Here is an 18019-nt window from a genome sequence, read left to right on the forward strand (position 1 = left end):
GAGGACATGTCCCCAGAAAGCCATGTAATTCTATCATGTATTCGTGACCCATACAAACACATACACAGGACAAGACAAATATATAGGATTACCGTTTGGAGCTACTGTAATCCATACACTGTATATTTTACACAGGCAGGGCCCTGGGCAAAATCATGTTCTGGAAACTGACTAACATCACTTAATAAGTCTCTCATAAACAACTTGGAGTTCCAATGGTCTATTCTGAAAATAGCCTTGCATCAAGAATAGAGAGTCAGTATACCACCACCCCCCACCACCCCCAACAGCCTGGAGGAGTGTAAGATATCACCAACCCCCTCCTTTTCACACTGTACATCTATGGAGTCTACATGTTTGAGGATGGCAGACCAGCTGGACTTGCCTACTACCAGGCTGCACAGGGATCATGTTACCCAAGAAGGTTGTGTGCAAATGCCCCTGCTCTAGATCGTCTCCCAGATCCTCCCAGCACTGGGTCCTTCCATTTCTGCCAGAAAAGGTAGAGCGAGGTTGACTACCAGCTGAGCAGCTCCGCTCTCTTCCTCCTCACTGATCATACCCCTGGTTTAGAGTCACTAATGGGGTATACATATGCGCTACCCTGGAACCAAACCCTAGTGTGCTGGGAATATAGATAGCCCATGTGCAATGCATCTGCATTAACTTTGAAATAGTAAAGAGTGTATGCTTCATTTGACTAAAAGACATTGCAACGCAGCTCCCTACATTCTGCAGAAGAGCATGTTAACTTTGCTGTCTTTTTTTTTCAAATAGGTCCCTTTTTGAGTCCATTTTTTTGGATGATGTATTCAGGTTAGGCAAGATTTGAGGATAGGGCATCCAGAGAGTGCACGTAAGTGCATGTTGAGCTCAGCAAGAGTTAAGAAGTAGACAAAGTCTTAGGGATGATGAGCTGGGTCTTGGAAATGGAGAGGGAGACGGACAGGCACAAATGTATTAGCTTTGATAAGGAGGCAGCCATGAGGCTTTACACCCATTGAGGAGTGTAGAACCATTCCACTTAACACCTCAGATAAATACTACACATGATAAATAGTTAAAAATCTCTGGAGTCATCACCATAATGACTGCAAAACTGTTAACATTACATGTACGGATTACAGTCAACAGAGTGGTTGTGTTTCAAGTTAAGAGCTGGCATTGAAAAGGAAGGCTGGATGATTGCCAGTCATAACTTGCTCCCCAAAGTGCCACAGAAAAGGCAAAACACATTCCAGCATTAAAAAAGAAATCTCCCTGATTACCCTTGACTGACTCGTAAATACCAAGCAATCCAGCTCTTTGAGTCTGTCACTAACCAGAACACCATTGCTTTGTAATCTCCAGTGCCATCATTGATGCTCTAAAATAAATATTTAATATATGTGACAATATTGACTTCTTTTTAATTTTCTTATTTTGATATACTCTATTGAACTTTTTTTTATTTTGATAAATTCAAGTTCTTCTTTCCATTGCCTTGGTCAAGGGCACAGACAGGAGTATAAACCCTAACACGCCTGTCTTTTTTGATGGTGGGGGAAACCGGAGCACCCAGAGAAAACCCACCGCAGACACAGGGAGAACACGCAAACTCCACACAGAGGACGACCTGGGACGTCCTAGGGTTCGAACCCCAGGATGTCCCAGAATTAACGTTTTCATGGGTGATCTTTATTCAGTTTATACTTCTCACCTGAATAACACCTTTTTTTGCTGCAGTGGACAACAAAGTTAACCTCTACTGTACCATACACTATGCTATGAAATTCATTAATATAAAATCTATGATATGCTTTTCAACAAACCTTTCAGGGCCACACTGATGCCACTGGGACCCCGGGACATGCAACGTGAGGGCTGGCTCTCAGGGGCCTCCCCTCCCAGCACTCGCTTAATGTGGCCTATGCTGTAGCTGTAGATGGAGTCAGTGGAAAGGCCCAGGCTGGAGGTGGGATCAACTTTTGCCATGTACACCTGTAATGAAAAGGAAATATAAATCAAAAGTTATTGTGAGTTATTATAGATGTACGTTGTCTAAAACTGGCTAGACTTCACTTTGTGTGTGTGTGTGTGTGTGTGTGTGTGTGTGTGTGTGTGTGTGTGTGTGTGTGTGTGTGTGTGCGCTTTATATCGGAAGGACAAATACAAAAATAAAACTACAAGGACAAACAGCTAACACCTGCCCATTTTATTTATAGGTGATTATGACTATTTTCCACCACAGGTCCAAACTGGATCACATACTGTATGTATGGGGTTCATGTGCCCTAACTCAGGTGTACGTGGATAGTAATGGGCCCCACCAGCAGAAACAAGCTAGTAATTCCTCAATAGCTTGGCAACCCCCTTATCTAGCCTTATAACGTGTAAGAGGGCAGTTGCCATTTATATAACACCAAGCTATCGTGAATATTGTCTTTTCTTCCAATTCGAGATTATTCAAAAATACACAGTGGTGAAACTACCATATATGCAGGTAATGCAGCTGCATTTGGGGCCTGCAACAGTTTAGGGCCTGCACGCACGGATCCCTCTATATTTCACCACTATCATATCAAAGGCCTCGAGTGAGAGCCCGGAGAGTGCACCTATAATGTAAGCAGGACTTATCTATTATTCATTTTACTAATAATCAACCCACACACTTGTGTTTTGTGTTTATAAGGCCTATGTGCAGACGTGAATAATGTTGTCTATGTGTGGATGCGCTGTCATGATTAGGTTTTCATCTGTGTCAAGGTGCGCTGTCACCGACTATGTTTTCATCCATTATGGTGCTCCGACACCAGATTTTGGCTCGTCTATCACTATCTTGGTTTTGTTTCTGTAGCACGGCAGTCTGTTTTCCTAGTAATCATTCATTGAGACATCAACTGTGCAGTGCATTTCACTATTGCCGGTCATTTTAAAGCTGCTTGCTTTCACTTCTTTCATTCACTACTGACTTTACATTAGGTTGTGTCTGATTGGGATGGGCAGACCCACTTTGACCATCTTGCATTGGGGCCCGGCCCTGAATCGTTACACCGACATTCATAAGCTGTATTTGCAACCAGTTAATTTACAGCAACGAGCAGCAGCGGACCTCTTTAAAATGTAAAGATGAGATGAATTTCACAGGACCACTACCTGACATGTTATCAAACATGATGGTAAATTACCTTTTTGAATATACTTGACACCTAGCACACATCTAGAGCAGGACACACCTGAATAAGTTGTCTCACCTTAAAAGCCTGACTGACAGCTGAGTCTAGCATGGGCCAGTCCATCCTGCCGTTCACCCTCACGGTACCAATGAAAAAGTCCTGTTGTTTAACTTCCTGTCAAAATGGAAAGAGCAGCAAAAGGGTCAGAAAGTTTCACAATCTTGTTGATAGCACCAAAAAAAGTACAAGACATCAACATGGCAATCTGGAAGACTCTCACTTAGATAAATATTCGTTAGGTTACTATCTTTTGCCGAATGAGGTGACACAGTGACAGTTAAGCATACTGACATCCCATGAAAGCCTTGCATTTGCAGTAATACAGAGAAATACAAACGTATGTCTGCAGCTTTATGCATGTTCAAAAATCCAGGTAAGAAAATCAAAGAAGGGAGTGTCCGGGTAACATAGTGGTCTATTCTGTTGCCTTCCAACACGGGGATCCCGGTTCGAATCCTCAGGTTACCTCTGGCTTGATCGGGCATCCCTACATACACAATTGGCCATGTCTGCAGGGGGGAAGTCTGATGGGGGTATGTGTCCTGGTCGCTGCACTAGCGCCTCCTCTGGTTGGCCGGGTCACTGTTCGGGGGGGAGGGGGAACTGGGGGGAATAGCGTGATCCTCCCACATGCTACATCGCCTTGGCGAAACTCCTCACTGTCAGGTGAAAAGAAGTGGCTTGCAACTCCAGATGTACTGGCGGAAGCTTTTGGTAGTCTGCAGCCCTCCCCAGATCGGCAGAGAAGGTGGAACAATGACCAGGACAGCTCGGAAGAGTGGGGTAATTGGCCGGGTACAATTGGGGAGGAAAAAAAAAGGGGGGGTCCCCAAAATAAATAAATAAATAAATAAAATCAAGTAAGGTTGAATCAGTTCATCTGGATACAACGTTTATGTCTGTGGCGATATTCCTGCCAAAAAACCCCAGCCTTGCAATGGTAGTGATGCATTGTCCGTCACGCAGCTGTGGTTGTTCCACCAGAGAGGATGGGTGAAACAACCGCTCTGCATTCTGGTGTTGTGGTGAACAAACTAGTCTGTAGTTTCGAAAAATAATGCAACCAGAATCTTAAAGATTGCCACAAGATTGACAGAAGACAAAAATACTAACATCTTTGAAGACATGTAAATCGGCGACACAAACCACCACCCTCACACGGTGGTCGTCTCTCTGTGTGGATAGGCTGGCAGACTCCGTGAACACCTCTGTTGAAAGGAAAAAATGGGATACTGTTATGGAAAACAGCAAAAACAACAAAAAAACATTAGGTATAGCAACAATGAAATTAAAGTTCTGGGCAGTCACAGACATTGGTTGTGTATGTAATTTTTTATTTATAATACCGCATGTCATAGTCACTTATTTTAAACACACTGATGTGTTTGTAAGCATGAACCTGACTGCAGCTGATAAAAATACATAGAGCTCTATGTTGCAAATATATCATTTATTTCAATTAAAGCATGAATTGATTAACGACGCGAAGTTACACAACACACTAACTAGGCATAACAGCAAAAAAACATGTGAGCTTCATATGTATGTCCAACAAATCTTACTAAAATAATAGTTTGCAAGCAACTTCAATCAATCCAAAACGAACTAATATTAAAGGTTTAATCCACAGCGGCTGTCTGCCCCACTTCTGCTATCATTTTGGTCGGAATTCTTAAATGTTCATTTTATTACTTGCAAATGAGGAAATCAGCCAACGCTGAATCACTTTCAATTCCTTTTGTGGCTTTCAGCTGTCTCCATTTCTCAAACAAATGTACAATGTTGACCCGATAGCGAGATATGTCATGTTTCCTGTTTACAGTACTCCACATAGCCATGGCGGTGCATGCAACTACGGTCCTTACCGTTAACTACACTGCTCAAAAAAATAAAGGGAACACATAAGCAATGCAATGTAGCTCCAAGTCAATCACACTTTTGAGATATCAACCTGTCCAGTTAGGAAGCAACACTGATTTGTGACTCAATTTCACCTGTTGGTAAATTGTCTAATTTCCACCAGGTGGAAATTAGACAATTTGCAAGACAACCCCTATAAAAGGAATGGATTTGCAGGTGGTGGCCACAGACCATTTGCCTGTCCTCATCTTTTCTGGCCGATCTTTGGTTAGTTTTTCATTTTGCTAGTGCCCTCACCACTAGAGGTGGCATGAGGCGGTATCTGCAACCTACAGAAGTTGCTCAGGTAGTGCAGCTCATCCAGGATGGCACATCAATGCGTGCTGTGGCAAGAAGATTTGATGTGTCTCCCAGCACAGTGTCCAGAGCATGGAGGAGGTACCAGGAGACAGGCCAGTACACCAGGAGACGTGGAGGGGGCCGCAGGAGGACAACAACCCCGCAGCAGGACCGCTATCTGGTCCTTTGTGCAAGGAGGAACAGGAGGAGCACTGCCGGAGCCCTACAAAACGACCTTCAACAGGCCACTAACGTGCAGGTTTCTGCTCAAACAGTGAGAAACAGAATGCATGAGGATGGTATGAGGGCCCGACGTCCACAATTGGGGCCTGTGCTCACAGCCCAACACCGTGCAGCCCGATTGACCTTTGCCAGAGAACATCTTGGTTGGCAGATTCGCCATTGGCGCCCTGTGCTCTTCACAGATGAGAGCAGGTTCACACTGAACACATGTGACAGACGTGAGAGAGTCTGGAGACGCTGTGGAGAACGTTCTGCTGCCTGCAACATCCTCCAGCATGACCGGTTTGGCGGTGGGTCAGTGATGGTCTGGGGAAGCATATCCTTGGGGTGCCGCACAGACCTCTACGTGCTAGCCAGAGGTACCATGACTGCCATTAGGTACCGGGATGAGATCCTCAGACCCATTGTCAGACCATATGCTGGTGCAGTGGGCCCTGGGTTCCTGCTCATGCATGACAATGCTCATCCTCATGTGGCCAGAGTGTGTCAGCAGTTCCTGTATGTCGAGGGCATTGATGCTATGGACTGGCCTGCACGTTCCCCAGACCTGAATCCAATCGAGCACCTCTGGGACATCATGTCTCGTACCATCCGCCAACGTGATGTCGCACCACAGACTGTCCAGGAGTTGACCGATGCCCTGATCCAGGTCTGGGAGGAGATCCCTCAGGAGACCATCCGTCGTCTCATCAGAAGCATGCCCAGACGTTGTAGGGAGTGCATACAGGCGCGTGGAGGCCACACACACTACTGAGCCTCATTTTGAATCGTCTTGAAGAATTTCCACAGAAGTTGGATCAGCCTATGTTCTCATTTTCCACTTTGATTTTGAGTATGATTCTGAATCCAGACCTTAATGGGCTAATGATTTTGATTTCCATTGATCATTCTTAGGTTATTTTGCTCTAAACACATTCCTCTGTCTAATAAATAAAGATTTTCAGCTGAAATATTTCATTCATCGAGGTCTATATTGTGTTTTTAGGTGTTCCCTTTATTTTTTTGAGCAGTATACATAAAAAAAAGAAAAAAAAAACTTCTGAGTGTCATTTGTAAAAACCGTCTGACTAAGATCTGATGTTGAGTCTGATGTTGCCTGATGGGCCTTAGTCAGGGACAAAAGTGCGTTACCTGAGCTGCCACCCTCACTCAGGCCCTTGCTGTAGCTTTTGGGCATTTGCATTGCTACTGACTGCCGGGGCGACAGGCCCCCGAGGGCGGTGAGGCCTGAGGACTGGGAGACGGAGCTGGAGGGTCCAGGAGAGGGGGAAGGGGATGTACCACCCAACCTCAGTTGGTCATTTTCAGCCTTCAGGTTCTCCACTGTCCGCTGTGGAAGAAATCCTGAGTATTACCACTCCATTCCAGTGCATAACGTAACAGATTAATGTTCACAACTGTGTTTGTGAACTAGCTCATCATGCTTTGTTAAAAATGTCAGAAGCATTCATTGTTTATCATCTCTAGAAATGACTGAAGTGGAAGCAGGGCCCGGGGGGGGGGGGGGGGTCACTTAAATGAAAACTCCAAGTACAAGTTAAAAAATTCTCAAATACCTTTACCTGCATGTTGAGGTAATTAATACTACTCAAGTCAAGTCAAGTTTCTTTATATAGTGCATTTAAAACAACCACAGTTGAACCAAAGTGCTGTGATGTAGCGAATTCGGGGGGCAGCCCGGCCGGACCGTCACAGCTGGGACGTGAACTCATGTATTCCGCACCGCGGGCGACACCATTAACCAGCCGACTAAAGGGTCCGACCCGTTAGCCAAGGGCCAACATGTCTACTTATCCGTGCACGTTACACTACCCCCCTCCTTTGGGAAGCGCACCCCACGCTTCAGCATACCATCTCCCTCACGCCTCTGGGCGCACGCGCTTCCAATGGCCTCGCGGTCTCACCATCCCACTTCTGACTTGGCTGCAACCATGGCGGACATGCATTGTGTCCGCCATGGTTGCAGCCAAGAAAAAAGATGGAACTGTGCAGAGCCAAAGTGCTGCACAAGCTTAAAATTAGAAAAAATACCACATGAGTATTTTCTCTCATTTCCCCTTCGGATCAAGGTAATATGGTTTAGTCTAGTCTATAAAACTCTTTTATTTGACCACATTTACATAAAATAGTATCACATTAGGTTGCATTAGACCAACCTATTTGGCATGCTTTTTAATACAAAAAGATTTTATGCTGCATTCCGGACAACACGGATGTCAGGATTTTCTGTGTTACATCACAATGGAACGCCACTCAGTTGGAGTTCCTACTTGTAAACTTGGGGCAAATCCATCCACCCCGACTTCATGGAGAAGCAGTTGTCTTGACGTCACACAACAATGGCAGCAACCATGAGGGCGCACAGCGTTAATGGTAAACCATCAACTAAAAGGCAATGTAAAGTAAATTTGCTTGTTCTTATTAAAGTAATAAATACTATAGTAAAATATCTTCTGCATGTAAATTGATGTCAAAATGTCACCAATGTTATTAGGTAGCTGGTTACAGTAAAAAAGCTCTGAAAGTTATCTTCTCTGCACAAAAGTCATTCCTCTGTCTTGTCTGTATATGCCAGGAAGCAACACTGCTGACAGTTCAATCGTCTATACACTTGCCAAAAAAAAAAACACCAGTTTGTCACAGTCAGCCATGTTTTTTGTTTATGTTTGGCATCGTGCACCTGGAACGCTTGAAGGTCGGAAATTTTAAATTTCAACTGGGAAATTCCAACCTTGAACTTTGAATGGAATGCAGCAAAAGATGGCACATAACACATACCTGCATGGTAGACATGGCTTCCTGCAGCTGCTCAAGCTGGTGAGCTGAGTTTAGCGCCTCCAGACGGATGTCCGTAAGTTTCCTTTCCTTTTCCCAAAGCTCTGAGCGTAGGTCTGATACGATCTTCTCATCCATCCCATCACCTTCTTCGCACAGTCTTTGGATGGTCAGTTCATAAAGCAACGTTAATTCAAGTGACATATACAGAAGACAAATGAACATTGGGTTAACCTATCAACAAGTTGACGGCTTGCAATCAGTCAGCATTAAATCAATGTCTATAGCGGAAATGACTGTCATCTTATGATGTATGTGAACAACTGTCAGATTAATTAATTGAAAATGAAAGGAGCTCTCACAACATCAGTGTTGCGTCTTATGTTTTTTAGGGGACATTTCATGTGCATTAATAATTTTACCCAGATGACGATGCAGAATCAGAAGACTTCATTGATGGGGGAGGATTGTCCCCATCATGGTGGACCTTTGGAGAGGAGGGTGCGGAGGACTCTGGAGTGGCTATCTCCTCAATGTCAGCGTACGATGCTGAAGGCTTTGAACCCTTCTTACTGAAGGCTTTGTTGAAGGAGCTGCGTAGCTGTTGAAAGAGAAAGTAGGATATTTACATAAGAGCCCCGTGAGTGGGAGAGCTGAGGACTATATCCGAGTCACTCTTGGCCAGTATTCCTCAACCATTATTAGCATTGTTCTTAACCTCCTTTAAGTGCAGATATGTGGAGCATGCTGCATGAGAACATTGCCCGCAGCACCAGGAATGTTATTAAAATCGCAGAAAAATCTACAGAATGACCTTCAAATAAGGTATTGTAATTATCTGATATTTTTAAGCAATCATTGTGTGGTTATATGTGATGAACTAACCCATGTGGTACAGCTGGTAGCTTTAAAAAATGTTTTAAAATGCTTGAACGTTCAATCATACTACACGTGGTACTTCTCAAAGCATAACCAGTTTTTTTAACCGACTTCCTTCTTTGATTTTAAACTAGTCATCTCATTTATGACGCCATAAATGAGGAATGTCAAGACAGCAAAATAAGAACAGCAAAACACTGAGGCCCTCTTTTACTAATATTGGTTTGGCTCTTTTCTGAGGCAGACTTGGTCAGACACGAATACCTTAAACTAAACTAGTGTAGAGTCGCATCATGGGTCAGCTTGATACATACATATTAGGAAAATACTGAATCAGCTCAGTCAGCAATGACAACAGCATGCATAAATAAAGGAATAAAGCTTGTTTGCAGCAGTCAGCCGGTCAGATGTTAGAGCCATGTGAGGTTGACCACAATTTGGAAATTGTTGGCTTACTGCAGTACATTGGCAGTTACACTTTCAAGAATATGTGCCAGTATTAGATACATTTGTAGTTTGATTTGACCTCATTAATGAAAAAGCCCCCGATGACAAAAAGCCACTACAAAAAATAACAAAAAGTAAAATCTTAAGTAAAACTATGTGTAAATTAAGTTTATTTAGTGTATACACAATCACATTTCTACTTCATAAACTTCAAGAAAGTACCCAATTCACTCATTTTATAGAAAGTATAGAGTAGAAAAAAATGAAAAAGCTTGAGGAATATAAAACAAAATCATGCCTTCACGATAACAATTACATGCAATAATAACCATCAATAGTATTGTGTTTGGTGAATCAAGCTCAGTGAGACTTATGGTGTAAAAAAAAAAAAAATACGGACAGATTTTCCAAATATTTCACAAGTATGACTCATGAAGTGGATGCAAGTTGAGGAGTGAGTCAGATAAACAAATAGGTTTAAAGGCTCCATAGAACAACTTAACTCACCTCAAAGACCTGACATAAATAGTGGGATAGCATGAGAGAGATCAGAGTCATACTTAATAGATTTGGGGCAGGATAAGGAGAGGCTCTCTCTCTCTCTCTCTCTCTCTCTCTCTCTCTCTCTCTCTCTCTCTCTCTCTCTCTCTCTCTCTCTCTCTCTCTCTCTCTCTCTCTCTCTCTCTCTCTCACACACACACACAAAGCACAAACAAGGAGTGGGAATTATGCGTCGTTCCATTTCTTTCAAGGTGAATAGAGAGCTCTATACAAAGACATGACAATCCATTTTACCACCAATTCAATCAAGCAGCAGAATGTGGTCATGTATAGGGGAAGTTATATTTTATATTCAGAGATGGGGCGCATCTGTCATTTTAATCAAACCACCTGATTAGATAAAAGGACTAGGAAGTTGAATGAAATATTTATTCAATTAGCTTCATTTTTCTCTCTGCATATATTAAGAAAATATAAGAATGAAAGACCCTTTTCAATCATACACAACAGCTTTGATGCTTAGTTACTATATAACTAAGTGCTTTGGTGTGCTCTTTGAGGTGGGTTTACCATATAGGACAAAACATTATGCTCTTAAAGTTTTAGTCTCTTTAAAATGTTTTTGTGTGATTAAGGCAATAAAAAAAGTCATGTTACACGGATTGCCCTGATGTGGTAATTCCTACCCATGTGATGTCTTAAGTGTAACATTAATCACTTGCAATTATTATTTGACACCAATATAAATCATTATTTGACACATATCATAATCAAACTGTGTTCATGACTAAAACGAGAGCCAAATACTGCCCGTTACCACCTTCTGACTGTCTGTCCTCACCCAGCTTTTCTTTTTCTTCTTCTTGGCCTCCTGTTCTTTCAGGCTACCCATACTGGAGTGGCTGGTGGTGCTGTTGAGACTCGAGATGCTCTCAGAGGAGTTCTGACGCTTGATCTCAAGCTCTGAAATAAAGGAGAATAAAACTGTGAAGACTTCATACTGGAATTCATATCATTACACATAAACACACAGCATTCACATAAATGGGATTTCTGTTGTAGTTATTAATCAGATAGGGAATGTCATTATTGATGAAAGATATTCAGATCCAATGTATAGTTTTACAGCAGGTTTTTCTTGGGGGTTTTTTGTTATTACAGTGGGCTTTTTTGTCTCATGTGCTCTTTAAGCCTGCCCTGCTAGCCAGAGCACAATTCACTTTCCCAATAGGTATCAATAAAATGTATCTTTCCTTATCATTTCTTATGCTACTGTATTGTATTCTCATTTAGTCTAGCCAATTCCTATTATTCAAAGTCATTATAAATAACAGGCCTAAATATCTATGACATTACTCATGTAACTTGCCCATCGTGCTGTGTTGGAGAGGACTTGGTGTCACAAGTCTGAAACCCACCTTTAGGTGTGATGTCAGGGTTACTGAGAGCCCCCTGTATGATTTCCTGGGCCTCCGTGTTTTTGGCCTTCAGGATATCAATGGTTTCCTTCAGCTCACACAGCTCAGAATCCTGTAAAGGAGACCAGCAATGCTCATATACATTAAACACCTCACAGCTAGGAGAAACAGCAAGGGGATTTCCCACGCTTGCCATTAGCCTGAACCACTTGTGTCAAGTATCATGACTGAAACATGAACAGACCACCATGTTGACCTCTGACCTCTTGAACTTTTTGGTCTCATTTCCTCAACGGTGTATTTATTTATTTATTTATTGCTGACAGGATCCAAGACAAAGAATTTAAATAGTACAGTTAATGGTGCATGAGCCAATCCCAATCATGATCCAGGTTATGTGCTATGAGGAGGTGATATTCTTATCGATGTCTGGAAGTACTAAAGTCTGTTATTAGAAATAAGCAAACAAAAAAGTTTAGTGCCCTGCATGCATCTATCCTATTCAGAAAGATATCCCACATCAATTAAACTATCTATGAAGGAACTGCCTGATGTTCTCTGATGATGATGAGAGTGTTTCTCCGTCTGCCGCCCACTGACTGCTGGATGGGGGCCAGCATCCCGTGACCCTAACTAGGATAAGCGGTTTGGATAATGGATGGATGGATACCTGATGTTCTCTCTTTAAATAAAGGGGGCAGGTGTGCAAATGTGGCTTTTTTTTAGTCTTGGTTGTTGAACTGGGTTGGTGTGTAGCCTCCGAAATATCAGCACAAGGGGTTCAACATCAGAGCCTGTGCATTATTGAATATTAGGCTAAATATATATTTTGCTTTAAAATAATCATTTAAAAGCATCTTGTCACAGGTGGTTGAACATACATTATCATATGGCGTCACCTTCTGTTCTGAGGAGACGGACAAGGTCTGTAGGCGTGCTGTCATCAGTGCCAGACTCTGTTCAAATGCCGCTACCAGATTTGCCTTTAGAGACAGACAAACAGAGAGAGAGAGAGAGAGAGAGAGAGAGAGAGAAATAAGGGTGTGCAGAAAGCAAAAAAATATGAATCACTGACTGCAGTGGACTGGTCTGCAGTCTCACAGGCTTATACAGCACATCAAGCAAATGGCTCTCCATCTGCTGGGAGGAGGGAGGGGATGGAATGATGAACAGCTGTCAAAGATGTCAAAGATGAAAGGAAAGGTCAGGGTGATGGGAGTGAGGGATGACAATTATGTGGCACTGGAGCATTAAGCTCTACAACCAGAAGTAGCATGTTTGGCCCTAAGGAGAGGATGTCTCACTCAGTCGATACAAGTCATGATATATTTTAGCTGTTTTTCTTGCCATATTGTTTTCAGAGATATACACCAAAAACTTTGTTGCCTTTTGATATAGTATTTTATTGCCAATTACGTGTAGGTTAGGATGCTAACATATTAATTTCATTAAGGGTTATAGATTAAAATGCCTCAAGGTAGGTAATTAAGGTTAATATGTGCCCCACAGCAAACCAGACAGCCCCTTGTCAGCTTGAGGTCCATTTAAAACCATGCGACAGCAATGGAGAGGGTTCAGGAAACGACAGTCTAACAAACCTGGCCTAGCTGCAACACCCAGCATTCAATGGTGTAGGCCAGCGGAAGGCAAGCAGGGGGCAGCAGTGAGTCCAGCCACCAATACAGCCAAGAGCAGAGGAGAGAGGGACAGTTGTATTAGGCTTGGGATCGCACACCTCCGTTCAAATATATGTATACAGTGGCTGACACACGCACATAAAAACAGACACACACATCCACAGCATGCACAGACCAAGGCTGGTTCACTAACTAAATATCATTTACAGCTACAATCGGTAAACATTTGCAGTAGTACAATTATTTATATTTGTTTTCTTCTGAACCAGAGTCTGTGGTTTATGCATGAGTTACAGGTCAACAGCTGGCCAGCTGTGACATGAAATACTGAAGGACGTGTTACAGGATATCACAATTCAAGCTGGCATCTTTTTCATTTTGTCAAGATTTGAATTTTCATACTCTTTGGTAGCACACTACGCATCTGTTGAGAGAAAATTGCCAAAATAAGTCTCTGAGAAATTTTGAGGTGAGGCCATCAAAGCATGAAAGGATTAGTGAGGAAAGATGAATAGTGAGAATAAGGAAGGACATAGTGCCAAGTGTTGAGGTTACATGTGTGTTTTATCAGTGGGCTGCAGAGCTGAAGAACAGCAATAGTGGTTAGATGCAACAGACAGCCAAAGCATTGGAAACATTGGAATGACAGCTCTCAGCCCCCTGTGGTGCAATAGAGTAATAAATCTCTCCTAAATCCCGTGACTGGCTTTCCTCTCTCACTGAGTGTAAGGCAGAGTCCAGGGCCATGCATCGGACACTGACAGATCCCCTCTGTGATGCATGTTTTCTTTGATTAGAGAGGCAGATGCCAAGATAAGTTAAATGTCAGTATGATCATTTTAAAGCTGTAAATCACTTCATGCCCCGGTTTTTGTGCATCTCACACTTCTGAGAATGGAGTGAATGAGAATGTCTGAAGCAACTTCTGCTTGATTTCTCTTTTCCCCCCCCCCAATTCGCATTTGTTGAAAAATCTCAGCCACTTCTATTGGATTGGTGTAATAATCTTTATTACCCCAGGTCAATGTAATTTTACATTTTTGGATGGATTTCTCACTCAGCCTGAAGACTTGTCATGTATCCAAAGCAGGCATCAACAAATGAGTTAGCCAAAATTGTGCCAGAGAAAGGAAATGTTTCCACTTAGGTATTAAGTAATGCAACTCTTAGTGGAAGCAATCAGTCTGTGTGCAATAACTTGAAAGAGAAATTATAAACCTTGTCCAATTATAAAATCCATTGAAGACAAAGGGTAGAGATACTTTGGACAAACTTTTTTTGAAATACATACATTAGCAGAGATTTGGGTGGTCAGGTTGGCAACCTTGTCCTGGGATGTCTCCAACTCTCGTCTCAACTTGCGGATTTGCTGTGAAGAGATTTGCAAGTTAAGCTCAAATAATATGGAGAATCTACACTTTAGGCAACAGACTACTGCTGACAGATCTATGAGGTTCCTGGTTTTCAGGTTTTGTTAAAATTGCACAATAAAATGAAAGAATATGCAAGCTTTGTGAACTTTTTTGTTAGGTGAATTCTAGTAAGAGCTTACAGTCAAAAAAGCTGGCAATTATTCAACCATTAAGATCATATAAATTATGACAAACTTCTTAACTGGCACTCCAGTTCAAGCTAATCTAAGCAGCATGTTTGGGTGTTGTATGCAATCATCAGGGTGCTATAAAGGTTGAATATTTAATGTGATTTAGAGGTTGGGTTCGGTTTTTTGGACATCTTTCCAGCATTGAACATTTTGGCAGGTGTGAAAATCCATTTTTACTGTATGGAACCAGACAACAGCAAAGGGCAGGGGATATTAGAGAAAGAGGGAAATAAGCCCAGAGGTGAACTCAGAAGATGAAAGACTAATGGTTACAAACTTCACGAGTACTGGCGACGCCTTTGGATGAATGGACCTGATGGAAAAGGAAATGACTGAGAGAAAATGTAGGCAGAGGGTGAGCTAAAGAGTAGCGGCATGTTGTCCTTACCTCCCCGTGCATCCTCTCCTCAGTCTTAAGAAAGCATGGTGAAGGCAAATACACAACAAAGAGGAATAAAGTCGATTACAGGCTTTAAGGGTATTTGAGAGTACTAGATAAATAGGATAAAAAAAAGCCATCCTACATTTCCTCTAGTAATACAGAACGTGCTGTGTTATTTTTACAGATATTTGGTAGTGGTCTGATATGTTAGCTTGCTGTACCACTTTAAAACGTGTTGAATACATTTGTAAGAATGCGTTTAAGAGGCACAAAGGCTTTCTGATGTAGACATTCCTTTAAAACCAAATTAAACAAGATACTGTGCAGGAATAGTCTTTTTTTTACATGCATACAAAAGTATTCAAGGTAAAACAAAACAGTAACTTCAGATGTGAAGTGATATAAAACATCAAGTCATCAGTTAAGAATAAAAAAGGCACAAAAAGCTGTAACAGTTAAAAGCAGACAAATGGGACTTTTCTGTGGATTCCTTACTCAGTGACTTACCCTAAATATGCTAAATCACCCTCCCTCAAACAAATTCAGCAATTTTCTTTAAACTAGCATAAAGAAAGCCAAACATTGTCAGTAATGGAAAATATTCCACACTGCAAAGCCACTGTGCAAAGCCCCAATTTTCATGTAACATGACTGTCTGCTGTGGACATTTGTTTACTCACCGAAGAATAGTTTGATGAAGCATTGGATGCCAGAGAAAGAGCAGAGCCATGTACTGTGAAAAGGAAAGATGAGAGGAACATAGCAGGACATATACAGAAGACAAAGAGAGGATTGTAAAATTAAACTAACTCAATATTAAAAAATCAAGGTTGCAATTCAAAAATTAAATTATAGACATATTTTTCACTGCCTGCAATTTCTGCCATACCATATGAAATTAGTACATAACCACAGTTCTGTGTGCGTAAAATAGAAATTTTTAGGAGACAAATATGACAATGACTCCAAGAAATACCTCAAACAGAACTGAAAGGAAACTGGGTCAGCTCGTTAAGGCTTTGTATAACTCATCCCTTATCTAAAACAAAAGTATCCAGACTAAGTCCCAATTTTTTTAGTTCAAAAATTAAAAATACATGAATATATAAGCCTCTCCGACGTTTAGAGAAACAGATGTACAGATCGCGTGCAGTGATTTGTTTCATCTCATGTCATGTTGGGTGACTCTCCCAGCAGGGTGTTCACTGTGTCGGCTCACCATCATCCCCGGGCTCACGGAAAGACCCGGAGCGCATCATGCTTTTGGGTCGGTCGGCCAGGGACATGCTGCTACCCAAGGGAGAGGACCCGTAGAGATCGTACGTCGAGTCGTTGGGGGGGCCTATGCTATTGGAGCGGGTTATCCTGGGTGTGCCACTTGAAATCGGGGCAACTGCGATGAGAAAAAATGTTTGGGTAAGACATAGATTGATACAGATACAGCTTTTAGGAAACAGCATTGTAGAGCCACATCCATATGCATGCACGCATATGCACACGCGTGCGTGCGCACGAACACACACACACACACACACACACACACACACACACACACACACACACACACACACACACACACACACACACACACACACACACACACACACACACACACACACACGGATAGAATCATTTCTGATGACTTGGTGAAAGAGGACACGAAGGTTCCACAACAGTGTTAAATATAACTTGACTTGACCCTTCCATTGCCTCTCTATCTCCAGCATATTTCATAACTGAAGCCAACTCTAAATGACCCTCCATATGGGATAGCCATAATTCACAGTCCAATGCTACACTAATTTGATCCAAGTTCATAACTCAAATATGATGGAAACTATAATTGAAATATTGCGTCAACAGAGAGGTGCTTAAGTGCAAAAGGTAATATGGTAACTCCCCTTCACTGACTCTGAGGTGTCTCAAAATGAAGCCAATGCAGCTTTCCTTAATAGTCAACAATATGGTGGGTGGTTTATCAAGACTTTCCCAATTTCATTAGTTTCAAAGCTCATACGGGGAATGCATTCAGAACTTGGCAGTTGGGTGGATCGAGCACACTCACCCACGTTGGTGAGAGGAGCCTTGCCAGAACAGGGGTGGAGCAAGCGGGTGGGAGAGGGCAGCTGAGGGGGGCTATCACTGTCCGTCATGCTGACTATGGTGTGGGAGTGGCGCCTTCCCTGTTTGCCCCCCTCACTGTCTGACTGGCTCAAGCCATAGCGACTGAGAAAAGAGAAGGACAATTAACCTCAAAACAATGAGGATACATGACAATGTAAAGACTTCTAAAGAGATGTACTGGCAATATTTGCAGAGTTTGAACATACTCTAAGCCTTTCTTTGGTAAGGTGTTCCTGTCTGTTTGCAAGCTGTTAAGAGAAGAATTACATAATTATTATAAAAGTCAAACAGCAGACTTTTCAAAATAATTGTAGCTCAAAATAGTATCGGCAGTGTTTCCCCTACCATAGTGAGTGGGTCGCACACTAATCATGAATACCTGCCCACTAACCCCCCACCCTGCTCATTCCTTTTCAGTGAAAAGAAAAACACATGTGCAACTAAAGTGCATTTTACTGTACTATAGAATCACAGGTTTTTAAAAGAATAATCTGTAGCTCTCCATTTATCTAATTTTTCTACAAAATGCGAATTTATATGACAATAATAGTATTTTGGTGTTCACAAGACTGCGGTGGATGGTGTATAATGTAATG

The 18019-nt window shown here is 42.2% G+C and overlaps 1 protein-coding gene across 1 annotated transcript in view; it reads right to left on the minus strand.

The window, feature by feature from the left end:
• Nucleotides 1-18019, minus strand: part of nav1b (neuron navigator 1b) — a 57756-nt gene that overhangs the window by 5887 nt on the left and 33850 nt on the right. Inside the window, exons 8-23 of the mRNA XM_056272813.1 lie at nt 17630-17671; nt 17365-17525; nt 16519-16692; nt 15980-16032; nt 15306-15329; nt 14606-14683; nt 12577-12660; nt 11678-11789; nt 11101-11222; nt 10266-10274; nt 8855-9033; nt 8436-8592; nt 6789-6987; nt 4329-4423; nt 3234-3329; nt 1812-1980 (exon numbers count right to left, since the gene is read on the minus strand). Coding sequence (XP_056128788.1) covers nt 1812-1980; nt 3234-3329; nt 4329-4423; nt 6789-6987; nt 8436-8592; nt 8855-9033; nt 10266-10274; nt 11101-11222; nt 11678-11789; nt 12577-12660; nt 14606-14683; nt 15306-15329; nt 15980-16032; nt 16519-16692; nt 17365-17525; nt 17630-17671 — 1754 coding nt within the window. The remainder of the gene's footprint in view (nt 1-1811; nt 1981-3233; nt 3330-4328; nt 4424-6788; nt 6988-8435; nt 8593-8854; nt 9034-10265; nt 10275-11100; nt 11223-11677; nt 11790-12576; nt 12661-14605; nt 14684-15305; nt 15330-15979; nt 16033-16518; nt 16693-17364; nt 17526-17629; nt 17672-18019) is intronic.

Source organism: Lampris incognitus, chromosome 2 (genome assembly GCF_029633865.1).
Source record: "Lampris incognitus isolate fLamInc1 chromosome 2, fLamInc1.hap2, whole genome shotgun sequence".
In the NCBI taxonomy this organism is placed as follows: Eukaryota; Metazoa; Chordata; class Actinopteri; order Lampriformes; family Lampridae; genus Lampris; species Lampris incognitus.